General features: G+C 42.7%; 1 protein-coding gene and 1 long non-coding RNA gene across 5 annotated transcripts in view; both read left to right on the forward strand.

Moving 5' to 3' along the window:
- The window catches only part of TMEM178A (transmembrane protein 178A), a 59,519-nt gene extending 47,156 nt beyond the window's left edge, over nt 1–12,363 (forward strand). For all 4 annotated transcript variants that reach the window (XM_006071209.4, XM_044925845.2, XM_044925844.2 and 1 more), the window contains one exon: nt 11,392–12,363. In XM_006071209.4, the coding sequence (XP_006071271.1) occupies nt 11,392–11,633 (242 nt within the window). In that variant the 3' untranslated portion in view covers nt 11,634–12,363. The remainder of the gene's footprint in view (nt 1–11,391) is intronic.
- Nucleotides 12,364–16,081: 3,718 nt separating this feature from the next.
- The window catches only part of LOC123328438, a 28,820-nt gene continuing 18,634 nt past the window's right edge, over nt 16,082–26,267 (forward strand). The window contains exon 1 of the long non-coding RNA XR_006543261.2: nt 16,082–16,232. This is a non-coding gene — a long non-coding RNA (uncharacterized LOC123328438). The remainder of the gene's footprint in view (nt 16,233–26,267) is intronic.

The raw sequence follows: 26,267 nt of genomic DNA on the forward strand, positions 1-26,267 counted from the left end.
TGTCCCATTCTTTCATATTGCCCCCTAGCTCTGATGTGGACTCTTAGCAAAAGTGGACCATTGGTTCTCAGGAACCCTCTAGCAGAGGATGATAGCTCAGCACAGTCCACGCCTCTGGGCAGAGGGTCAGCTCAGTCCATCATTAGTGATGGAGTCCCTGGTATCATTTTTATGCACAAAAACACATTCATTCATTTTATTCTACAGATATTTTTTGAGGACTTACTGTGGGCCAGGCACTGCTTTACATACTAAAGACACACAGAGATTAAGGCAATAAAATCCTTCTCCATTTCTGTTGTGGGAAGACACAAATGATCATTTATGACAGCCATAAAAGCTGTGAGAAAGAGAAATGAGTTGGCCTAGGGTACCCTATTCTAAATGGGGAGTGTGCTGCGGGCAGAGGAAGGCACAATGCCACGCCCCAAGGAGGGCTGGGGTGATGCTTGTGTTTTGAGCTACTGAGAGACCAGTGTGGTGGGAGAGCAAGGAGGGGAGGGACAGCATCCTGTGAGGCAGAGAAGCAGGCAGTGGCTTGGATTTTAATCCAAGGGTGATGGAAGTCACCAGAAGGTTTTAAACTGAGCAGTGATTTCATTTCAAAGCAGGAGGTTGGGTGGGGAGTGTGTGGAGAAACAGCTGGTCTTACCAATTAGCAGGTGAAGGACATTTTTGCCTAAGAAGGAGTCAAAAGAGCTGAATTGAAGGCTGAAATTGAACGTGGCTTTGGGGAAAAAAATCTTTCCTCCTGCTGCTTCTCAGGACATGAGTGTGATAGTGATGAGTGAGTGCCAAGTTAGCAGTCTCACCTGAGTACGCTTAGCATCGGGGCGCTATTACTCTAGATGTGCAGGCACTTTGAATAAGCCTATTTTTGCTTCTCTGGAGTCCTGTTACTCAAGTGAGCATGACTGGGTTTTCTGACACTTCTCACTGTCATGGCCACTTACTCAAGCCGGTGTTAACTGGAGGCAGCAGCACCCGTTGGTGGTTGGCACTGTCTTCTCTGTCTTTCGTGACTGACAGGTAAATGGTCAACCAGTCAGCCCGCCTAACCCAGTTCTGCCACAGAGGCCCTTCCTTCTAAGTTCTGTGGGTGCGTTTTCTACCTGGTGATATGAGGCTGTAACTGGCAGTGATCTGGAATCTGGATGATCACTGTAAACAGAGCACTTAGAAGTCACCTGGGTCTGGAAAAATTCTTAGAACATCAACTTTTCCAAATTTGGGGGATTACACAGAGACTGAAGGACTGTAGCCCTGGGAGGCTAAAAATCTTATCCCTTTTCTTCCCTTCCTTTATTAGCTGAGGCCTCATTTTTCAAACTCGCGTCCTCATAGACATCAGAGTACAGATTCACTACCCCCAGCCCTGAGAAGGCCCCACGTTGTATTCTTAGGAAAATGAAAGGGGCTGAGGGTCAGACAAAAGCCTCAGTAGTACTAGTTTTTAAAGGACACTTTTAATGTGGGTAATGCATGGATAATTTAGGATGCTCTTAGATATAAAACAATTGTTGGCATAAAAATAAATCATAGGGCCATAAAAGCCAGCCTCAGTGAGCATTCCTTGGGAGACGGAGGGGCTTGTTTAGTTTTAAATGAGAGGAGGTGGGAGTTCAGTCTTGGGTCTCTAGGAGCAGAGTTAGGAACAGAGTTTCTTGAGCCAGGCCCACCTGCCTCCACTCAACCCTCAACTGAGTGTGTAACTTCGGGCCAGACTGACTCAGGGCTCAGCAGGATTTATCATTCAAAGTCCCTGTGCAATTGTTAAACGAAAAAGAATAAGCAGAACAATAGCCACAATAGCAAAACCCCACTGCAACCCCCCTCCAAAATCCCAAACTTGTGAACTTGAAGTTTGATGACCAGTCCCGGAGGATAAACAGACACTACATAACTCTGTTTGGCTTTTTTGTTTTTGATTTTGATTGTCCAAACAACATTTTTTTGGACTAAAGGGAAAATCCACTTATAGATGTCACCATCTGAAAAATTAGGTTGTTAAAATATTTTCCTTATCCTAAACCAAGTCTTGCCCACATCTTTGTCTTATGAAAACAAAAGTAAACAAAGGGGAGAGAAGTGGCTATGGCTGTAAAAGGGTAGATAATTCAGGGCATTCTCATGATGGAAATGCCCTGTATCTGGACCATGAAAGTGGTCACATAATCTGCACACATGGTGACATTCCGTGGAACTAAGTGTGCACACACACAAGTGAGTGTATAAAAATGGTGAAATCTGAATAAGGTGGATGGATTGTATCATTGTCAGTTTCCTGGTTGTGCTATTATCCCAGAGTCATATAAGACATTACTGTTTGGGGAAATTGAGTGATGGGTAATGTAGGATCTTGCCTACACACAAGTTATTTTTTAATTGGGTTATAATTACAATGTTGTATTAATTTCTGCTGTACAACATGAATCAGTTGTAAGTGTACATGTGACTCCTCTTTCTTGAGCCTCCTTCCCACTCATCCTCCATCCTACTCACCATTTTACTTCTTTCAACTGCATTTGAGTCTACAGTTATTTCAGAAGAAAAAGTTTAAAGAAAAAAAGAAGAAAAATGTTTGCAACCTTCATCATTTGGGAAGTATTTTGTTTTCTAGGCTTCCATTTAACATTCTACCAAATCCATTCCCCATGTCCCTATATTGTTCTGTGTTCTGTTTTTAATCAATTTTAATAGCTGCATTTTCTTCCATGGAGGGGATTTGCTGTGCTGTAGTCCTGTACTATGGGATTCAGGGAGGTTTGTTTCATTTTTGCTACTACAAATAATACCTTTCCATTTCCTTGTAAACACTGAGATAGCTGTGTTAATCCGCTGCATGAGATAAATTAGCTATAGGACCTTTCCATGTAGCAGCAGCAGATGAGAGCAAATAAGGGTTAAAAGAATTGATTTTAATTAAGCAGAAATGTCTTCGGCAGTCCTAGTCAGCGTCACTCCCACCGATTTTTGATGCTAATCTTAGCCTCTTCTAAGGCGCTGGCGTCTTCACTCTACCTGAATTTATTAGTCAAACCTTCAATGAAGATCCTCAGTGATGTGACAGTTAAGATGTTAAAATGGAAACTTGGAAACCATCTCTCCTTCTGCCGTATTGCATACAGACAGCTCTTGATTACCCACATGTGGAACAGCAGGGCTGTAACGCTCACTTATCCTAATTCCCTTGGGGCTCTCAAGCAGTCCGCCAGCAGGGCCAAGGGCACAGGGCCCCAAATAAAACCTTCTGACTTCATGTCCTCTGGGGTTACACACCCTGTCACTGAGGCGTATCCAGAGGACAAAGGAAATAAGACTAATGATCCAGGGTGGGAGGCTGCCCTTGACCAGACAGCACTGTCTTTGGGCACTGCTAGTGAGTATGTGCCTCAGCTTCAAATGATGCTTTCATTTGATCACCATTGTGATAGAATGATGATTATCATTTGTTACACATATAAATCACCCCATTCCAGTACTCTTGCCTGGAAAATCCCATGGACGGAGGAGCCTGGTAGGCTGCAGTCCATGGGATCCCAAGGAGTCGGACACGACTGAACGACTTCACTTTCACTTTTCACTTTCATGCATTGGAGAAGGAAATGGCAACCCACTCCAGTGTTCTTGCCTGGAGAATCCCAGGGACGGGGGAGCCTGGTGGGCTGCCGTCTCTGGGGTCGCACAGTGTCGGACACGACTGAAGCGACTTAGCAGCAGCAGCAGCAGCAGCAGCAGATATATAAATATTTTCAAAAGTTAATTTATTCAATGCAAATATTTTGGGGCCTCCATTCCCCTTTATAGGCTGTGCCAGGAGTGACCACTGCTAACAATACAGGGCTTTTGGGACAGCAGAGAAAGAAGAAACAGTCCAGGCCACCCCAGCCAAGTTCCGGGATGGGTAACACCCACATTAGGCAATCCATTGTTTTGCTTCAATACATTCAATTTTTTTTTTTTAAAAAGGCCTCCTCTGTAGGTATATTGACTTATCTAGGGTATCCATTGATTATTTCCTAAAACTATAGGTTCTTAATGCTATATCTGAGACTCTTGGCTCCAGGTGCACTTTGGAATTCAGGATTTAAAAAATATATATTTTTTAGATTTTTAGAAAGGTAATATAGTGCATGTATTCTGTATTATCTAACACCCTAAGCAGGGTCTAAAATCAAATACATTAACATTTTTGCAGCCAAACATATGAATATTCACACTAGGCAAGATCGATAAGGACTGTCAATAGCCTTGTGTCACATCAGGCCAAGATTTGCTGGTCAATTACACTGCTGCAATCTCTCAGAAGACAATTGGATGCTTTCTGGGTTTAGTAGTTTACAGCCTGTGGATCATGTATTTGATTTTTTCAAGAAGTGTCATCTGTCTCTGTTAGTCCTGCCCAGTCATTTAGTTAAGGCAACTTAGCAATGGCTCTTTGAGTAATCTGTGTGAAAAGTAGCATGAAGCTTTGTGTGTGTGTGTGGAATTGCAGAGACCAGAATGATGGGCAGGCCATCTTTTGAAGGAGTAGGGGAAGAAAAAAAAATCAATGTTTATGCCTTTGGGTGTTGCAGCTACGTTATTTATCAAACAGGCTAACCAGGATGAAGCAACTTCCGCTCTCTTCTGCCTTTCAAGCACATCAAAGGAGGATGGTGAGAAGAGTGGGCCCAGTTACCCTAATTATACTGTACCAGCTGGCCACGGGCACTGAGAAGAGTTTAGGGAAGGAAATTAGGTTGATGATCTGAGATGCAGCATAAATTCACTTCTTTCCTGATCTGAAAATATCCCTTCCAGTCTTGTAATTCTGTGATATCACCGTATCTTCTAATTAAGAATTTTGGCAGAAAACCTTTTAATATTTTATAAGAAAAGTAACTGCCTACAGGGCTCTTCAGAACCAGTAATTATTCACCCTTTTGATGATGCTACCAGCAATAGCCAGGACAGAGGCTTGGGGCTTATAAACTCCTTTCCCTTGGCACCACTAGCTGGGCTGAAAAGTATCAGTGGTGGTTGCCCCAGGGAGCTCCTGGTTGGTCAGGAGAGAGGAGAAAATGAAGGAAAAGTCTAAGAGAAGAAGAAAGAGAGGTGACCTCTCTCCTCGTGGATTTTTAAGAAGGATCATTTGATTTAGAACTTTGAAATGCAAGGTTGGTACCTTATCTTTCCATGCCCTCATCCCGTATCTTGCATTAACTAAGTTGCTACTGACAAAAAGGCAACATTATCTGAAATAACTTGCTACCTAGATAAACCTTGCATGCTAAGTCGCTTCAGTTATGTCTGACTCTTTGTGACCCCATGGACTGTGACCCGCTAGGCTCCTCTGTCCATGGGATTTTTCCAGACAAGAATACTAGAGTTGGTTGCCATTTCCTTTTCCAAGGTAAATCTTACAGAAGGCAGTTTGGAATGAATTGGTTCTTAGGTGTGTAGAACTCACTGCATTGCACAGAACTCAGTTTTGTTCAGCAGGTTTTGCTGACTCCCATATCCTCCGTGCTATTAGGCCCCATGTGGAACTTACAGGAAGTCTGGGGTGGGGAGGGGTCTCTACTCCTTTTCCCTGAGATGCGTGCTTGGAAGTGAATGGAAAGAACATTTGGGGTTCATGATCACGTTAGTGTCAAGAAAATGATGGCTGTGGCCATCAAGAACTCATTCAACTCAGCTACCTCTATGATAACCAGAACTGGGTCTGGAACCTAGGAGGGGCTTACAAATAATTCTTTTTTATTTTTTGGCTATGCCTCACAGCTTGTGGGAATTTAGTTCCCTGACTAGGGACCTGTGTCCTTGGCAGGGGGAGTGCAGAGTCCTAACCACTCGACCTCCAGGGAATTCCACTTATAAATAACTCTTGAACAACTGAGTGAAAGTGAAAGAAAGTGAAAGTCGCTCAATCCTGTCGGACTCTTTGAGGCACCATGGACTATGCTGCTGCTACTGCTAAGTTGCTTCAGTTGTATCTGACTCTGTGCGACCCCAGAGACGGCAGCCCACCAGGCTCCCCCGTCCCTGGGATTCTCCAGGCAAGAACACTGGAGTGGGTTGCCATTTCCTTCTCCAATGCATGAAAGTGAAAAGTGAAAGTGAAGTTGTTCAGTCATGTCTGACTCTTAGCGACCCCATGGACTGCAGCCTACCAGGCTCCTCCGTCCATGGGATTTTCCAGGCAAGAGTACTGGCGTGGGGTGCCATTGCCTTCTCCATAGTCCATGCAATTCTCCAGGCCAGAATACCAGAATGGGTAGCCTTTCCCTTCTCCAGGGGATCTTCCCAACCCAGGGATCAAACTGAGTAAATAACTCTTAAAATAGTAAAGTTTTGCTTAGGCCTCAAAGGTTCGTCTAGTCAAGGCTATGGTTTTTCCTGTGGTCATGTATGGATGTGAGAGTTGGACTGTGAAGAAGGCTGAGCGCCGAAGAATTGATGCTTTTGAACTGTGGTGTTGGAGAAGACTCTTGAGAGTCCCTTGGACTGCAAGGAGATCCAACCAGTCCATTGTGAAGGAGATCAGCCCTGGGATTTCTTTGGAAGGAATGATGCTAAAGCTGAAACTCCAGTACTTTGGCCACCTCATGCGAAGAGTTGACTCATTGGAAAAGACTCTGATGCTGGGAGGGATTGGGGGCAGGAGGAGAAGGGGACGACAGAGGATGAGATGGCTGGATGGCATCACTGACTCGATGGATGTGAGTCTGAGTGAGCTCCGGGAGTTGGTGATGGACAGGGAGGCCTGGCGTGCTGTGATTCATGGGGTCGCAAAGAGTCGGACATGACTGAGTGACTGATCTGATCTGATCTGATCTGATAAAAGGGATAGAAATGTACTTCATACATTGAACACATGCACACAATGTTATCGGCTGGATTGTGTGGCCCGCCTCCCATTCATATGTTGAAGTTCTAACTCCTAGAACCTCAGAGTGTGATTGTATTTAGAGGCAGAGTCTTTAAAGAGGTAATTAAATCTAAATGAGGTCATTAGGGTGGGCCCTAATCCAAGGTGATTGGTGTCCTTATAAAAAAGAAGAAATTTGGACTCAAATAGTTATCAGGGGAAGGATGTGTGAAGGCACAGGGAGAAGACCACCAGCTTTAAGCCAAGGAGAGAGGCCTTGCAAGAAACTCACCCTTCTAGGACCTTGATCTCAGACTTCCAGCCTCCAGAACTGTGATAAAGTAAATTTCTGTTGTGTTAGCCATCCAGACTGCTGCTACTTTCTTAAGGCAACCCAGGCAACTAACACACATGAAGACTATAAGACATGTGTAGGGAAATAAAATAAAATTCAACAGGGTCAAAACTGACCAAGACTACTAATCTAGCTGCACCAAAGATGTTTTCGTCTTTTAAACACTTTTCCTTAGCGTCTTTGAAGTTAGAAGGGTTTTTCTTTCCTCTTCTTATATCTTGAAAGGAGTAGGCCTCTTTTCCAAAAGCTGGTTTCAAGCGTTGGAAACACTGCTTTGTCTCCTGTCCCTACATTTCTTTGTAATAATCAGAAACAGTGCTGCCCAGCCCATGAATAAGAGCTGTGGCAGCTATGTGTGTGCAAACTTCCTTAGAGCTGTGAGGGCCAGAAAGGGGAAATTCCTACATATGCTCTTTGGCTCATCTTTACTTTTCTCTCACTCAGAACCACTTCAGGAGCATCTTGGAGGGAGAAAACAACGTCCCCAGAATAGCAGCCTCTGGGGACAGTTGTGGGGAGGGGGAGGGGCAGATATCCGGCATATTTATGGGCTCATGGAGTCTCTTCTACCCCATCCCAGCTGACAGAGTAAAGGCAGAAGGAAATAAAGCAGGTTTTCATCAAGGTTTGGTGATGTCCTATTCCAGAAAGAACTTAAGTGGCACAGAGATGTGTATATTTCAAGATAAGATAAATAAAAATAAGAAATACAAATAAGACAAAGAAGCAGTCACGTTTGCGAGGCAAGATGGATCCAAGGGTGAGGTCAGTAGCCAGAAAGCATGCCATGAATTTGCCAGTTTTTGCTGCTGGGTGTGGGGTGTGGGTACAAATGTATACATTAGGGGAGTTTCAGCTCTCTGGCAACTTGGTGGGGGGAAAAAAAAACTTTTATTAGTGATATCATTCACAGTGTCCATGAGGTGAGCACAAAGTAAGTGCCCTGGGCATGACACTCAGGGCAGAGAGAGATTAAATCCTTAGGTTACAATCTTTTTCTATTCAGTATGAGCTGGTGTTGTTACGCTGAAATTCATTTCACTCAATAGATGACCAGCCCAAGTTTAGATGCATGAAGCAGGGTACTTAAAGCTGGTGCATTGGGACAACCCAGAGAGATGGGATGGGGAGGGAGGCGGGAGGGGGGTTCAGGATGGGGGGTGGGGGACACATGTACACCCGTGGCTGATTTATGTCAATGTATGGCAAAAACTATCACAATATTGTATTATGTGCATTTTCTAATTGTTGTACAATCATTGTTTATATAATAAAATGAGAAGAAACCAAGGGAAAAAAAATTCATTTCACTCAAAGCAGTTTTGGGTGTTGGCAGGGGATAGATGCCAATAAAATCTAAGTTTAGTATAAAATCAAAAGGAGTACGTGCAGAAAGAAAAATTCATGACTCTTTCAATTTTTATTTAGCTGTATAATACTGAGTACTAGATTCACTAGGAAATTTTGGGAAATGGCCTGGCTCTATGCTATATTGTGGAATAATAGAGTCTCTGAAAATTGGCACAGCGAGGGACTTCAGGAACCAAGCCCTCATTTTCTTTCCTAGATGAAACTCAGAGAGGTTAGGTAATTTCAAGGTCACACAGTGATTAGTAGTAGAGCTGGGGACCAGAATACATATTACTTTCATCCCAGCCCAATGCATTTGGACATCAAAGGCTGCTTAAGTCTTAGTTTGAACTCATACTTTCTGAGGTCATTAAAAATATGTTACTTGTAAAAAGCTTCACTTTCAAGCACTCAGCTGTGTGCAGACACATAAATGCAGATTAGAGTTGGTTCTCCTGTGAGCAGGTTACTGTTCTATTTTTAGTATTTTACCTGTTGATACTCTAGGGATCAAATTCTTCTGCCTATTGTTCTATTACCAGCACTCATTAGACGGGCCTTGTATAAAACATTGTCTTTGTTTTGCTGCCAGTGAAAACATTCATGTAGATGCAAGAACATTTGCTCTTTACATGGTTTGAAAAAAAAGCAGAGTAGTATTCTGGTTTTAACTGGACCAATCCTTTATGAAAGACTTATTTCCATCATGATCTTTCTTTAGAGAACTCAAAAAGCAATGTGTTTACCATAATAATTTGGAGCAAGAAGTCAGAAAACAAGATTTTATAAAACATAATTGCTTTAGAGTCTAAAAATAGAATTATGCCAAGAGTAGGCGATATCAAATCACCTCAGATCAAGTGTCCTTTTCATTTAAAATATTTCTAAATGCACATTTGGAAAAGGATTCAGGCAATGTGTCCTTATGCGATTTAAGTGCAGACAAATTCTAGCACTTAAAAATGTCATTAAGGGGGAAAAAGGAGGCATTAAGGTGATCTTTATTTCCTCCTGGTTGCTGCCTGTTCTGAGTTTGTTTTCTTCTGGTGTTTCTGATCCCCAAAGCTCTATTAAAAAGGGATGCAGCGGTCTGTTACTTTTCACCCTGTCTTTACAGTTCCAAACCTGTCTCCGAATCCTATGGAGATGCTGCAGAGATCCCTAAGGTTACCAAAGCAATTTTCCAGCAAATGGATATAACCTCCTTTGTACACAAGGATAAACCAAAATACTAAAAACAGATGTGTAGGACTCAGAGCAGAACGAAACATTCTGATCCTTGACTGGATTTTTGTATTTATTACCCACCTTCAGCTCGGCAACTGCCTTATTGCAATCCCATGCCTACCAAAAAGGAGCATCCTTGGGGGTCCACTGTGGTGAAATAGAACCATCTACATCCATGAGTACTAAGAATCCTGTCTTTTGGGCTTTTGAAGCATTTTTATCAGAATGCTGATTTTAGTGTTCTGAAAGGACAATTGTATATAACATGTTGACATGAACAAATTAAATTGTTCATTTTCCTTCAGTTCAGTTCAGTCGCTCAGTTGTGTCTGACTCTTTGCGACCCCATGAATTGCAGCACGCCAGGCTTCCCTGTCCATCACCAACTCCCGGAGTTCACTCAAACTCATGTCCATCGAGTCAGTGATGCCATCCAGCCATCTCACCCTCTGTTGTCCCCTTCTCCTCCTGCCCCCAATCCCTCCCAACATCAGAGTCTTTTCCAATGAGTCAACTCTTCGCATGAGGTGGCCAAAGTACTGGAGTTTCAGCTTTAGCATCATTCCTTCCAAAGAACACCCAGGACTGATCTCCTTTAGGATGGACTTGTTGGATCTCCTCGCAGTCCAAGGGACTCTCATTTTCCTTAAGCCACCCAAATTGCCTGCATTCTGGGCGGTTGAGTTATAGATCTCCTATATATGATGTCAGCTATTTTACATCAACTCCAGCTTCTTGGATTTAATTTATGTTATTTTAAATTTTTGTATCCATTCATTAAAAAAAAAAAAAGATTTTTGAAGCCCTAGAACATGCCAAGCTCTGTGCCTTAAAAGAAACTTGTAAAAATTAATTTGAGATATTATTCACAGACAACCAGAGAAATTTCAAGGATAATGTTAATTGAAAAAGAAAGACTTGGTATGACTGCAGCTCTCTAAAAATGCATCAACTCAGGTATAGAACAAAGGGAAATGAGACTTGGGACTTCCCTGATGGTCCAGTGGTTAAGAATCTGCCTGCCAATGCAGGGGACACAGGTTCAATCCCTGGTCCAGGAAGATCCCACATTCCTTGGAGCCACTAAACTCGAGCACCACATCTACCGATCTGGCACCCTAGAGCCCGAGCACCACAACTAGGGAGTAGCCCTTGCTCACGGCAATTAGAGAAAGCTTGCACACAGCAAAGAAAATCCAGTGCAGCCAAAAATAAACAAAAATAATCAAAAGGAAATGAAAATTGTTTGTATTAGGGTTGAGTGATTATAGAAGATTTTTTCCTTAAAAATAATCAAAATTTCTAAGTTTTTAAGAAGAAAAAAATTCATATATACATACCATTTAATTTAGATAATTCTGAATAATTCAAGTTACCAGAATTTCCTATATCTTTTTTTTTTACTCCTGTGTCTCCAGAACCTAGCAGCATACAGTCTGGCACATAAAGGTTTTGCCAATGTTTGTTGAATGAAGTAATTCAAGTGAAAGAATTGTGGGTCTTTTATTAATTTGGACTCATCATCTCATCTGTTGATCTGATGTTCACAAAGGCCTGTCTGGCAAAACAGTAACGGATCACTCTGCTCTCTTTGTATTATTTATAGGAATATTTTGCACCATTTCCCTCTGCACTTACGCTGCCAGCATCTCCTATGATTTGAACCGGCTCCCGAAGCTAATTTATAGCCTGCCTGATGATGTGGAACACGGCTACAGCTGGTCTATCTTTTGTGCCTGGTGCAGTTTAGGCTTTATTGTGGCAGCTGGAGGTCTCTGCATTGCTTACCCATTTATCAGCCGGACCAAGATTGCACATCTAAAGTCTGGCAGGGACTCCACGGTATGACTGTCCACACTCCAGTTCACTGCTTGGTGGCCCCGTCCACAGTGCGGAAGACTCTTGAAGGGGACGGAGCAGAGTTTGAGTCAGGATCCCAAGCACAAATACCGTCTTTTACATTCCAGTCTGTTGCCTGCCAGCCCCTTGTGGATGACTGATATCTAATCATGCAAAACCTCCATACTCTTCTAAGGACAAGACTACTGTGGATTCAAGTGCTTTAATGACTATTTTGCTTTGACTATGAGGAGTAGGGAATAGTGCCATGGAACATTTCTCGGTTTAGAAAGAGAGGAAACTGCAATGGAAAAATTTGTACGATTGCCACTTATTTCAGAAAGTTTGTATATAACAATTACCCGAGAGTCATTTCTATTTGCAAAAGGATTCATAACAAAGCGAGTATAATTTTCTTGTTGTTGTACCATGCTTGTTAAATTTTCATGCTGCACCTTCAGAACTTGTCCTAATGGTGTCTTGTTGCGTCAGCTCCAAATATTTGTGCATTATTTGTTGATGTTTTTTGTTACAGGAAGATTCTTCTGTTGCCTTATTTATTTTTAATTGAAGTCTCTTCTCCTTCTTCGTACTGGAATCAAAATCATAAGAGAAACAGACCAACTGTGGAAGAGTTACCCTGTAATACTATGCAGTATTGTTTGAAGTCCTATCTGTTGTTCAACCTGTCTCTTTATGTTAACCGGATCTCGGCATTAAATGACTGACTCCTTGTTAATCTGGGTGTGTTTTTCTGTCTTTCAGCCCTGGCAGTAGGTCTTCCTAGCCATTTGGACAGGTGAGAACTCTTTAACAGACTTGTTTCATTTCAGTGAGGTTGGTCATTTTTATTTATCTTTTGTGGCACCCACACATATGCTATTGACAAAAGATATCATTTTTCAAGCTTCTTTTAAAACCTCAGTGAAGTATTTTGAGTTTTCTTCTCTCCCTCTTCCTGTTTGCGGTCTGCCTGGTATTTAGCCAGTGATAAGGATTTACAGTTTCTGGCCTTATCCTTGGACCCCCTAAGCCAATGGGTTTCAACCTTGGCTGCACATCAGAATCACCTGTTAATCATCTTCACTTGTACCTAAACTGGGCCCTGTCCCAAACCAGTTATCATAGAATATCTGCAGCTGGGCCTCAGCTTGAATAATTTTGGAAAAGAAACACCTCAGGTATGACGTGCAGCTGTGATAAAGAGTCACTGTACTGTGTCAGAGCTGTGGTTATCTCCTTAATAGCTAACATTTATTTAGCACGTACTGTGTGCCAGTAACTGGACTGTTTTTTCCAGGTATAATTTCATTCAAATCCTCTCAAAAGTTCTATCAGGTAGTGTTAGGCAGCACCCTGCAAGCCTTGTGGATGACCAGCCTCAAGATGGAAGAAAGAGCCCAGAGACAGCGACAGAGAGACATCAACAGTTTATTGGACATGAAATCTTACACATCTGAAGCAAAAAGGATCTAGAGCAATACCCCTCAGTAGATGGCAGGCAGGCTATGGCAGTGGTCTTTGCTACCTGGGGGAGAAGGAGGCTACCATTTCTCAGGGAATTGATGTCAGATTGGCTCATTAGTTACCAGGGAAACAAGAAGCTGAGACACCTTCCCTCATAGCCCCCGCCCCGCAGGTTAACAACTATCATGAGGGTGTATGGTTCCCTTTAATAAACTAGCAGGTGGAGCCATTCTGGCCTCAGGGGCAGGGGGGCAAGCATATTCCCTTGAGTAGGGTGTAGGTAAAGCAGGGATGGATCAAGCAGAGGATGTGCTGAGAGCAAGAGACTATCTTGAGTGGCCTGATCATCCAGGTAGGTACTTTTATTCCATTTTACTGACAATGAAGCTGAAGGGCAGACTCAGAGCATTTGCTTCATTTTTTTTTTTTTTTTTAATGTGTGGGTATAGGACAAAATTAAAACTCTTTTATGGCGTTTCCTTATCTTTTAAATGAAAGAGTGTGTATGTTCAGTTCCTAAGCTGTGTCCGACTCTTGATGACACCACAGACTATATATAGCAGGCTCCTCTGTCCATGGGTTTTTCCCAACAAGAGTGCTGGAGTGGGTCGCCATTTCCTCCCCCTGGGGATGGTCCCAAACTAGGGATTGAGCCAGCATCTCCTGTGTCTTCTGCATTGGCAGGCAGATTCTTTACCACTATGCCACCTGGGAAGCCCTAAATGGAAGGGTGGGTTTACTAGCTAACTTTTTTGCTTTTCCTTTTAAAAACTTTGGCATTATCTGATATTCTACACACAACATGTGAGAAAGATGGTCTATAAAAGAGAAAAGATGTTACACCAGGAGTACAGCAGTGTTTCAGATTTTAATTTTGTAAAAGATTTTTCTCTCTTCATGATGAAACTTGATTTGGTGATTGTAGAAGGACAGTGATAATCTACCTACCCCTGCCCAAAAATCAAACTTGATTTCCAAGAGATGGTGTCCACATATTTTCACGTAAGCCTTTCAGAAGAGGTTAGATGATCTGGGTGATCTCATAAGCTCTTGTTGAGGCCTGTGGCTATATTCCCCGACAATCTCTCAGGCCTATTTAATAAACCCATCCCTCTGGATGAGATCAGAGATGTATAGAAAGGGGCAATTATTTTCATTTATTACTTATGTGGGAAATTTTCAAAGCCGGAGAGCCGTTTCTTTGAAGTTTTCTTTAAAGAGTCCCATAGAAGATGTCAGGACTCTTGAGCATTTATATTCCAACCACCAGAGCAGCGTCTGAGTAAGTGACTTTTGAAGTTTCTGAAAAGCTTCCCAGGGGCTTGAGGTGTGAGTGGAAGAGAGCCTCAGAGTGACAGAAGGTTGAAGGGTTCATGTACTAGAAAGATTTGCCCAGAAGCCAGGGGAGTACACTTAGGATTCAAACGTGTGTTGGCAAGAACAGAGCTTCCCTGCCTTTCAGCCAAAGGGAGCTCAGAGCAAGGTTTCTTGCTTTCTATTTACTATCTTAGAGTGTGAGTAAATGTTGCCAAAGACAGGCATTTGGCTTCCAGTCCTTAGGCTTCTCATAGAGGTGTTTTCTTAATTGTCTTGCAAATGAGGAGTGATTGAAATGGCCACACAGTACTGCATGTGCAGAAGAATTAATTAATGTTGTTCTCATGTTCTCTCTCTCTCCCACTTGGAGTTGCATGCCTGTAGCTAGGCTATGTGTGTGTGTGTGTGTGTGTATTATTTTTTGCCTCAGGTATTTTTGCAGAGCAGAAAGCAGAGGTAGCTGATATCCTTGAAGAGAGGATGCAGAAGTCCAGAAGGGAGGCCAGGCTAGAGGACTGACTTTGTGGGCGAGAAGTGCTCAAGGGCATCCCGGAGACTGGAGAGAGAAAAGGGTGGCAGGCCTGTGATTAGCTGGGTCTGTGCATTTCTTGGAAGGATTTGACCAATGACTCGGTGAAAGAATCCACCTGCAGTGCAGAAGACCAGGTTTGATCCCGGGGTCGGGAAGATCCCCTGGAGGAGGAAATGGCAACCCGCTCCAGTATTCTTGCCTGAAAATTCCCATGGATGGATGGAGTCCAGAAAGGTCACATGGAGTCGGACACAACTGAGCGACTAAGCACAAGCACATGAATTTCTTGAGGTTATCAGGACCTTGGGAAGGATGGCTGTGTGGGTGTCCAGAAATACTGGGCCCTTAGTACAATGGCTCTCATGCCCCAACCATGGTTTCAGAGCAACAGAATCAATGGGCTGGGAGGGACCACTCCTTGGAATAATGGACCTCTCAGTGGTGGCCTGTCTGACCCTTGGGAGGTCTGGGAATGTTGGTACAGTTTGTGTGTGTCCCCAGTAATGACTGAGAGCAAATACCCCCTAGACCTGCAAGGAAGGGCTTTGAATAAAAAGTAAATAAATTTACAGAACACCCGAGATTGTAGACTAAGATTCAAGTCCATCTGCCATATATAGATAACATTTACCGAAAAAGAGAGCTCTACCCAAAGCCTTGATGAGATAATGATAGGCTACATGGACCCCTCCTTTTATCAGTATCATTTTTGGTTTATTTGCAATGTTAGAACATTGCTGCCCACTCAAAGGAAACCCTATCCCCTCCTTCTTTGAAGCACCATGGACCCTTAATAAGCAAGAGTCCTGGTATACTTTAAATATTTGTTGAATTCTAAGTGGTTTTCTAGGCACTTGGGGAACACCAATGAAGCAAAACAGACCAAAATTATTGCCCCTGTGAAGCTTTTTCTAGTAAAATGCAATAAAGTACAAATAAAAAATTTGTTACCCTTTCAAGCCCCATGTGGATGCTAAGTCACTTCAGTCACAACTCTTTTCAACTATATATTTCAACCATATATTCAACTATATATTTCAACAACTCTTTTCTTACTATATATTGTAAGTCGCCATGTTCCTCTGTCCATGGGATTCTCCAGATGAGAATACTGGAGTGGGTTGCCATTTTCTCCTCCAGGGGATCCTCCCGACCCAGGAATCAAGCCTGCATCTCTTGGATGTCCTGCATTGGCTGGTGGATTCTTTACCACTAGCACCACCTAGGAAGTCCCTTCAGGCCCCACACGATTCCATAAATCCAGGATTAAAGTAATTCAATCCAGTTATTAAGTAAGTTTCTTTTGAATTATGTTTTCATTGGCTATGTACTTCACTTCATATCATTGTTATTTGAATCTATCCTCAGTAACATGAAAAGTACATTATTAATTTTTTTTGGCGGGGGGGGGGGGGATGAGTTTGCCTCTTGAAGACTTCCCAGTTGACTGATCACCTACTCACCCCTAACTGGATGAGAGACTCTTGCAAGGTGTAAACTGTGTCTTGTTTGAGTTTTGTCTCCAATGTTTAGCTCTGGAACCCAACAGGTGCTTATAAACCTTTGTGGAATAAATGTATGAGTTCAGTCATAAAAACAAACTCTCCTCTTCTCTGGACAGAACTGACTTTGTTAGCACCAATTTTAGGGGACCCATAAAAAAATAAACAGTAGTATAATAGGCTAAATGGAATGAGAATATAGCTTGGCAAGCAAGGAAGTCTCATTAGAATAATTAAAAGGACTATGAACCTAAACTATCCCAGATATAACTTGAAATGTGTTACAAACTAAGTCCATGGGACATTTATTTGATGGTTCAAACAGTACTACATTAGTGACCTCAATATGGTCCTGCACCTCATTTAAAGTTTTTCCATTTATGTGCTGATATGTTTCAAATCTCTAATTGGAATTCTGAAAGGAATGCTTCAAAAATGATTTCCTTTGAACGTAAATAGCTATACGGACCAAGAACCCTTTTAAATTGCATTATTTGAATTTCCCTGGGGCCCTGTCGTTTGACCGGAAGTTCTCCTTGCTGTAGGACAACCACAAATGCCTGAAGATGCTCAGGTTACCCCACTGCATACTGGAAACATGGCCATCCACTCTATTTCCTCTTTGTATACAACCTATATTTTGCCATCCTTCAAAAGAAAGATTTCTAATTGTCCTAAAATCTAATAGAATATGTCTTCTTACAACATCTGTAAGAGGAAAACAAAATGGTTGGCTATAAAATAAGATACTTTTCTGTCTTCCTATTTTTTCCTCTGTCAGCATGTACCGTACTATAGAATACTGTCTGCTATGTGCAAGGCCTTGGGCTCCACGTGGACTTGCGTCAGGGTCTGTCTGCAGACAAGAAATGAGGGAAGACCACTGACTGGAGGGGCAAGAGCAAGGGGCAGTGGTGTAGGAGAGACTTCCAAGATGGGCAGGGCCTTCCTGGTCACCATAAGGAGATGAGGTTTTATTCTGGCCTTGAAAGGCAATGAAAGTCTTTAATGAAGGACAACAATGGGATCTTATTTCTGTTTTAACAATGTCAGTGTTGTTGCTGGATGGAGAATAGATTGGAAGGAGGCAACACTTGAAGTGGAGAAGCCCGTTGAGAAGGGGGGGTGGTTGTTGCTGGAGTTCTGGAGGTGTAATGGTGGGTACGAATATGATGAAGATAGAAGTGGGGAGGTATACTTTATAGATGGAATTGACAAGGCATGCTGATAAGGTAGATGGAGAGGGGGAAAAGAGGGGACATTATCAAGAATGACAACTAAGTAATTTTTGGTTGTTCAGTTACTAAGTTGTGTCTGACTCTTTGTGACCCCATGAACTGCAGCACACCAGGCTTCCCCATCCTTCACTATCTCCCAGAGTTTGCTCAAACTGTGTCCATTAAGTCAGTGATGCTGTCCACCATCTCATCCTCTGTTATCCCCTTCTCTTGCCCTCAATCATTCCCAGCATCAGGGTCTTTTCCAATGAGTCAGCTCTTCCCCTCAGGCAGCCAAATTATTGGAGCTTCAGCTTCAGTCCTTCCAGTGAACACCCAGGACTGATCTACTTTAGGATTGACTGGTTGGATCTTCTTGCAGTCCAAGGGACTCTCAAGAGTCTTCTCCAGCACCACAGTTCAAAAGCATCAATTCTTTGGCACTTAGCCTTCTTTATGGTCCAACTCATACATCCGTACATGACTACTGGAAAAACCATAGCTTAGACTATTATGGACCTTTGTTGGCAAAGTGATGTCCCTACTTTTTAATACACTGTCTAGGATTGGCATAGCCTTTCTTCCAAGAAGCAAGCATCTTTTAATTTTGTGGCTTCAGTCACCATCCACAGCAATTTTGGAGCCCAAGAAAATAGGTTATTTACTAAGGAAATTATGGTTCTTATATCAAAAAAGCATATAGTAATTTGGAAAAAAGAAAACAATACAAAGTTTTATGGCAAACACAGTGTCACCTAGGATGGCACCTGGGTTAAGATAGATCTTGAGTGGAGCCCAGGATTGAAAAGCTGTAGCTGAGAATGTGTTCTAGTAACTGCAATGTGCCTTCTCTCTAATTGATCCAATGCTAGCCTCGTCTTCTTTGGTTTATAGTTGTTTTCCAAAAGTGCTTAAACCAGTGTTGGCAAATAGGATTCAGTCTGAGTGGGAACTTGATCAATTACTGGTGTTTGGGAAGATTTCAGTCCAGCCAGAGAGGAAAGGAGGTAGTGATTGTAAGTGAATGGGGAAGGCAGATGTCATGCCCTGGCTACCCCTAGCTTAAATTCGACCTGACAGACTATTGGCCTGCTCTCATTAAGTCTCCATCATGTCTGAGGGCTGGAATTACTGACATTCACCAAATGCACAGACCACTACCCCATCATCTGCTTGTTCTGGATGGCCAAGTCTTAGATGATGCCACCACCTTGAGAGTGTGGGTTGTGAGTGTAGAGAACTGTATTCTCAAGCTATTTAGGAAACATTCTAAATCTACACAGGCCCCTAGAGGTAAATCCCCTAAATACTGTGTAGATGTGGAATGACATTCTCTGGGAATTCTGGTAAGTGTATGGAATCTTTGCTGGAACAGGGGTTCATGAAGACTCCACTAGATCCTGGCAAGAAGGGCCTGGGACCCCAACTGACAGTGCCCCCAGAACACAACAGATCCCTCAAAAATCACAGAGAGATGTCAGGCTCTGGATGTTTAGTTCTTGAATTATAAAACACCATTTATTTTTATCCTCCTGGCTTTGCCTGTCAATCAAGTTGACTGTGATGAGACCTCAATACTTGCTTTGGGAATTGGGCCATGCTGGAACCTAACTTCACTGGATGTGGCATCAGTGGGCTTCAAACTCATTCCGCACACATAAAACACATCACAGCTCTCCACACCGGTGGAAGCTGTTAAGCACTGGGCTGCAGAAAGGGACCCAGGCAACTGCATAAATTGTTGAGGTTTTCTCATCTCTCTCTAAGCCCTGGTTTCCATTTGTTAGTTCTGGACTCTCTTGGGTGCTCAAAAAAACCACTTCCCATTTTCAAAGCACTTGAATTTAAGAGGCTGGTGCTGGAGTTTTATTCCTGTCAATTTCCAGGTCTCCTTCATTCTTGTAAATGTTAGATATAAATGAGAAGTGGAAAAGAAAGCTCTGATTTTTAAGTCCTCTCCAGTTTTGTCTCTTGACATTGATGAGATGCTGAAGGGAAGAACTGAGTTTTCTTAGGGACTGTTCCAGGCCATCTTCCTTACAAACATTTAGTTCAGTTCAGTTGCTCAGTCATGTCCAACTCTTTGCAACCTAATGGACTGCAGCATGCCAGGCTTCCCTGTCCATCACCAACTCCCGGAGCTTGCTCAAACTCATGTCCATTGAGTTGGTGATGCCATCCAACCATCTCATCATCTGTTGTCCCCTTCTCCTTCTGCCTTTAGTCTTTCCCAGCATCAGGGTCTTTTCCAATGAATCAGTTCTTCACATCAAGTGGGCACAGTATCGGAGTTTCAGCTTTAGCATCAGTCCTTCCAATGAATATTCAGGACTGGTTTCCTTTAGGATGGACTGGTTGGATCTCCTTGCAGTCCAAGGGACCCTCAAGAGTATTCTGCAATACCACAGTTCAAAAGCATCAATGCTTCTGCGCTCAGCTTTCTTTATAGTCCAACTCTCACATCCATACATGACTACTGGAAAAACCATAGCTTTGACTAGACAAACCTTTGTTGGCAAAGTAATGTCTCTGCTTTTTAATATGCTGTCTAGGTTGGTCATAGCTTTTCTTCCAAGGAATAAGCATCTTTTAATTTCATGACTGCAGTCACCATCTGCAGTGATTTTGGAGCCCCCCAAGATAAAGTCTGTTACTGTTTTCATTGTTTCCCCATCTATTTGCCATGAAGTGACGGGATCAGATACTATGATCTTAGTTTTCTGAATGTTGAGTTTTAAGCAACTTTTTCACTCTCCTCTTTTACTTACATTACTTTCATAAGTTCTTCTTCACTTTCTGCCATAAGGGTGGGGTCACCTGCATATTGGAGGATATTGATATTTCTCCCAGCAATCTTGATTCCAGCTTGTGCTTCATCCAGCCCAGCATTTCTCATGATGTACTCTGATATGTAAGTTAAATAAGCAGGGTGACAATATGCAGCCTTGACATACTCCTTTCCCGATTTGGAACCAGTCTATTGTTTCATGTCCAGTTCTAACTGTTGCTTTTTGACCTGCATACAGATTTCTCAGGAGGCAGGTCAGGTCATCTGGTATTCCTGTCTCTTGAAGAATTTTCCAGTTTGTCATGATCCACACAGTCAAAGGCTTTGGCATAGTCAATGAAGCAGAAGTAGATGTTTTTCTGGAACTCTCTTTTTTTCGATGATCCAACAGATGTTGGCAATTTGATCTCTGATTCCTCTGCCTTTTCTAAATCCAGCTTGAACATCTGGAAGTTCATGGTTCATGTACTGTTGAAGCCTGGCTTGGAGAATTCTGAGCCAGAATTTGCTAGCGTGTGAGATGAGTGCAATTGTGCGGTAGTTTGAGCATTCTTTGGCATTGCCTTTCTTTGGGATTGGAATGCAATCCTTTTCCAGTCCTGTGGCCACTGCTGAGTTTTCCAAATTTGCTGGCATATTGAGGGCAGCACTTTCACAACAACTTTCACAACAAGTTTCACAAGATTTGAAACTTGAAGTCCATCACCTCCACTAGCTTTGTTTGTAGTGATGCTTCCTAAGGCCCACTTGACTTCGCATTCCAGGATGTCTGGCTCTAGGTCAGTGATCACACCATCATGGTTATCTGGGTCATGATCTTTTTTGTACAGTTCTTCTGTGTATTCTTGCCACCTTTTCATAATATCTTCTGCTTCTGTTAGGTCCCTACAATTTCTGTCCTTTATTGTGCCCATCTTTGCATGCAGTGTTCCCTTGGCATCTCTAATTTTCTTGAAAAGATCTCTAGTCTTTCTCATTCTATCGTTTTCCTCTATTTCTTTGCATCCATCACTGAGGAGGGCTTTCTTATCTCTCCTTGCTATTCTTTGGAACTCTGCATTCCAATGGATGTATCTTTCCTTTTCTCCTTTGCCTTTCGCTTCTCTTCTTTTCACAGCTATTTGTAAGGCCTCCTCAGACAACCATTTTTCCTTTTTGCATTTCTTTTTCTTGGGGATATTCCTGATCCCTGTCTCCTGTACAATGTCATGAATCTCCATCCATAGTTCTTCAGCCACTCTGTCTATCAGACCTAATCCCTTGAATCTATTTGTCATTTCCACTGTATAATCATAAGGGATTTGATTTAGGTCATACCTGAATGGTCTAGTGGTTTTCCCTACTTTCTTCAATTTCAGTCTGAATTTGGCAATAAAGAGTTCATGATCTGAGCCACAGTCAGCTCCCGGTCTTGTTTTTGCTGACTGTATACAGCTTCTCCATCTTTGGCTGCAAAGAATATGTTGCTGCTAAGTTGCTTCACTCATGTCTGACTCTGGGTGACCCTATGGACAGCAGCCCACCAGGCTCCTCTGTCCACAGGATTCTCTAGGCAAGAATACTGGAGTGGGTTGCCATTTCCTTCTCCAGCAAAGAATATAATCAATCTGATTTTGGTATTGACCATCTGGTGATGTCCATGTGTAGAGTCTTCTCTTGTGTTGTTGGAAGAGGGCATTTGTTATGATCAGTGTGTTCTCTTGGCAAAACTCTGTTAGCCTTTGACCAACTTCATTTTGAACTCCAAGGCCAAATTTGCCTGCTACTCCAGGTATCTCTTGACTTCCTACTTTTGCATTCCAGTCCCATATAATGAAAAGCACATCTCTTTTGGGTGTTGGTTATAGAAGGTCTTGTAGGTCTTCATAGAACCATTCAACTTCAGCTTCAGCATTACTGGTTGGGGCATAGACTTGGATTACTGTGATATAGAATGGTTTGCCTTGGAAACGAATGGAGATCATTCTGTCATTTTTGAGACTGCATTCAAGTACTGCATTTCAGACTTTCTTATTGACTAGGATGGCTAATCCATTTCTTCTAAGGGATTCTTGCTCACAGTAGTAGATATAATGGTCATCTGAGTTAAATTCACTGATTTCAGTCCATTTTAGGTTCTATAGCTCCTTTCTAAGTGGAGAAACTAAGGCTCTTTGTGGTTAAATCACCTTCTCTAAGGTATCAAATGGCAGAGCCAAGGTTTAGATTCTGGCCTGCTGACTCCAAAGTCATTGCTTTTTCCACTTTTCCACATGACATCCACACCACCTACTGGAGCCCCAGGACAAACACTGCCAGTCCACTTTTAGCTATATTTGATTTTATTTTTCAAAGTTGTGTACATCTAGATATGTTCATACTCCCCCACATTTTTTTATGGTTCCCCTTGGAAGTTATTGCTCTGCAGTTTTTAATCAAGCTACTGCATTTCTAAACCAGAGCACACACTGACCTTTGTAATTCCCTAAAGAATGCCAGACCTATTTTTACAAGCACAGAACCTCTCCTTACATGAGTGACCTTCAGCAGCCTAAAGGTATGACAGCAATTTTAATTACCTTCTTGGCACTTCCCCCACTGAACATTTTGAGAAATTCCCATGTCACCAGGGTGGCTCAAAGATTAATATTTAAGTGGGTGGGTCTGCCTTCTTTTGTCCTGAGAAAGCATTCCTGATGGCTTTTTAAAAATCATTAAATGAGAGCAATGACTCAGAAAGGAGGCTATATGGTTAGGAATAGTATCAGATTTCAGAGACTCATGGATTTTAGTCCTTGTTTTGTGACTGTCTTGATGTACAGTATTGAAAACCAGTCACCTCTCCTGAACCTCTAGACACATCCATGAGCTTATGTGATTTCCAGGGATGTTGGCAATCACCACACTTTTGAGAAGCCCATGAAATACTTTGAATACTTCTGTAAACGTCTATTTATCCAAGTTGAGTGCAACTTTGAAAATATAGCATGGCGATTACACAAACAGTAAAGTAAAGCCATCTGATGTTGAGTCAAAAAAGGATATCCTACAGGTTCTTCTTATTTTTTTTCCTAATGAATCAAGGAGGGTACTTCATTTTATGTTTTCTCTTGGAGAGGTTGATCACTGAGTGGTGAGTTCAAAACCAAACCAAACCAAACCAAACCTCAAGGCAGCCTTGGAAGGTATATGGAGGCCCTCATCGTCATCCCTGTTGACAAGAGAGGAAACTGAGACTGAGTATTACCTAAGATCTCTCAGCCAGTCTCTAGTGTGTCTAACACTAGACACCTCTGTTAGAGGTGTCTAACACCCTGAACAGAACAGCTAAGTAGATTTTGAGGTTGAATAAAGTAAGCATCTGTATTCCTGCAAACATGTCAATCGGGCATCTGTGTCTGCTTTATATGCCTCTGCTGTGACTACAGTAAATCACTATTGTGCCAACACGTTTCTCAGATAAAGTGGACTGGGGGATGGAAACTAAACCAAGTGTGAAAGGTAATCTGGAGGAGATAACACAAGTGATTAATGCGGTATTGATTCAAAGGATGAGCCAGTTCTTAAAGAATTTTCCAAATCAAGTAACAGTTTAAAGAGTGTTCATAGGAGTGAGGAATGGTTTTCAAGGGAACTGAGGTGAAGGAGAGGGAGTAATGAGGGTGAGCTGGAGAGAGATGGATTAAGGGGCTAAGAGTTTTGTGGAGCTGGACAGGGCCGGCTGCATGGATGCCCGCTTTTCACAACCTTGTCCAAAAAAATACCAGTGACTGCGGGAAGCCAGAGGAGTGAAGAATGCAATGGGTTAAAGTGAAATTTAGTACAACTTCATTATTTTTAAAAGCAGTCAGCCTGTGGGGCTGTGATACGCCTACACAATCAAGAAGGGTGTCACAGAAAATGTCAAGCTTTTACCTAGTAACGATTGAGCAGCTGGTTCTGGGCTGCGCGATTCCATACATTCTAATGTCACAAAGGAAAAGAAAGCGGGTGGGGTGAATTTCCCTTCAGGGAATAACAGTTGAACATTTCTTCTTTTTTGGAGTGCATGCGTTTGTTCAGAGTGAGGGGGAACTTGGTCTAGCACCCAGGCCTTTCTGGCTCTGTTCATCTGGTTGGCAGATGACCGTGGAATGGAATCTTCATGTGGTCTTTTATTGACCAAATCTATATTGAGTGCCTAGTATGTGTCAGAGACTGACTTCAGTACAGGAGAGAAACTGTGAGCAAATCAAGAAGGCCACTGCCTTCAAGGACCCGCCACTGTCATGGTGGGCAGAGAGCCAACACACAAGCATGTCATACATACAAAGAGAAATGGAGAAAGAGCTCTGAGACTAGGTGTGAGGGGTGAGGTGGTGGCTGGCTTAGGTAAGGAGGCCATGGATGGCCTTGCTTATCAGAGGGCATTCAACTGAGAGCCTGAGCAGTGCAGGATAAGGGGAGGTGCCCAGGGAGAGGGCTAGCAAGTCCAAAGGCCTGAGATGGGACAGAACTTTGCACATTCCTGGGTTGGCAAGGGGTCAGAATGAAAGAGGATGTGTCAGAGATGAAGTTAGATGGGTACCAGGGGCCAGATCAAGACTTTAGGTTTTATTCTGAGAAAAATGGGAAAATCACTGGAGGGCTTTGAGCAAGACAGTCATACATATTATCTGACTTCAGTTCAGTTCAGTCGCTCAGTTGTGTTCAACTCTTTGCAACCCCGTGGACTGCAGCACGTCAGGCTTCCCTGTCCATCACCAACTCCTGCAGCTTGCTCAAACTCATGTCCATTGAGTCGGTGATGCCATCCAACCATCTCATCATCTGTTGTCCCCTTCTCCTCCTGCCTTAAATCTTTCCCAGCATCAGGGTCTTTTCCAAGGAGTCATTTCTTTGCATCAGGTGGCCAAAGTATTGGAATTTCAGCTTTAGCATCAGTCCTTTCAGTGAATATTCAGGACTGATTTCCTTTAGGCCACCATCGTTTGGTCTCAGGTCAAACAACAGGGAGGGAACACAGCCCCGCCCATCAACAGAAAATTGGACAAAAGATTGACTGAGCATGGCCCCACCCATCAGAATAAGACCCAGTTTCCCCTACAGTCAGTCTCGCCCAACAAAAAGCTTCCATAAGCCTCTTATCCTTATCTGTCAGAGGGCAGACAGAATGAAAACCACAATCACAGAAAATTAATCAAATTGATCATATGGACCACAGCTTTTTCTAACTCAATGAAACTATGAGCCATGCCATGTAGGGCCACCCAAGATGGACAGGTCATGGTGGAGAGTTTTGACAAACCATGGTCCACTGGAGAAGGGAATGGCAAACCACTTCAGTACTCTTGCCTTGAGAATCCCATGAACAGTATGAAAAGGCAAAAAGATACAACACTGAAAGATGAACTATCTGACTTACATAAAAACAAAACCAAAAAACCTCTGGCCCAGTGAATCATGTTAATACACAGAGTCCAAGACTGGGCATTTGGGGGCCCCTGGCAGAACACATGGTTAATATGCCCACTCTTCCGAGGTGAATTCAATCTAAATAGTGTAGACATATCAAGGGCAGGAGCCACAGAAGGGCAGCTAGGAGGAGAGCCACTCAATGGTAAGAAGAAATGTGAAGAGGAGGATGGGCAGGGAGAGGACCTGGTGTAATTGTTCTCATTTATTACACATTTGAGAAGGCCATTACTTGCTGAAGGAACTTGATGAAAACTGACAGTACTAAATGGTTGTGGCATTCGGATGGCAAAACAATACTTCAAATTCTTGCATCTCTCGAGTATCATAAATTCACAGACTTTATATGAATGAGAGGGCAGTGCCCGGGGGACAGGAGTGGGCTTC

Source organism: Bubalus bubalis, chromosome 12 (genome assembly GCF_019923935.1).
Source record: "Bubalus bubalis isolate 160015118507 breed Murrah chromosome 12, NDDB_SH_1, whole genome shotgun sequence".
NCBI classification, from domain to species: domain Eukaryota; kingdom Metazoa; phylum Chordata; class Mammalia; order Artiodactyla; family Bovidae; genus Bubalus; species Bubalus bubalis.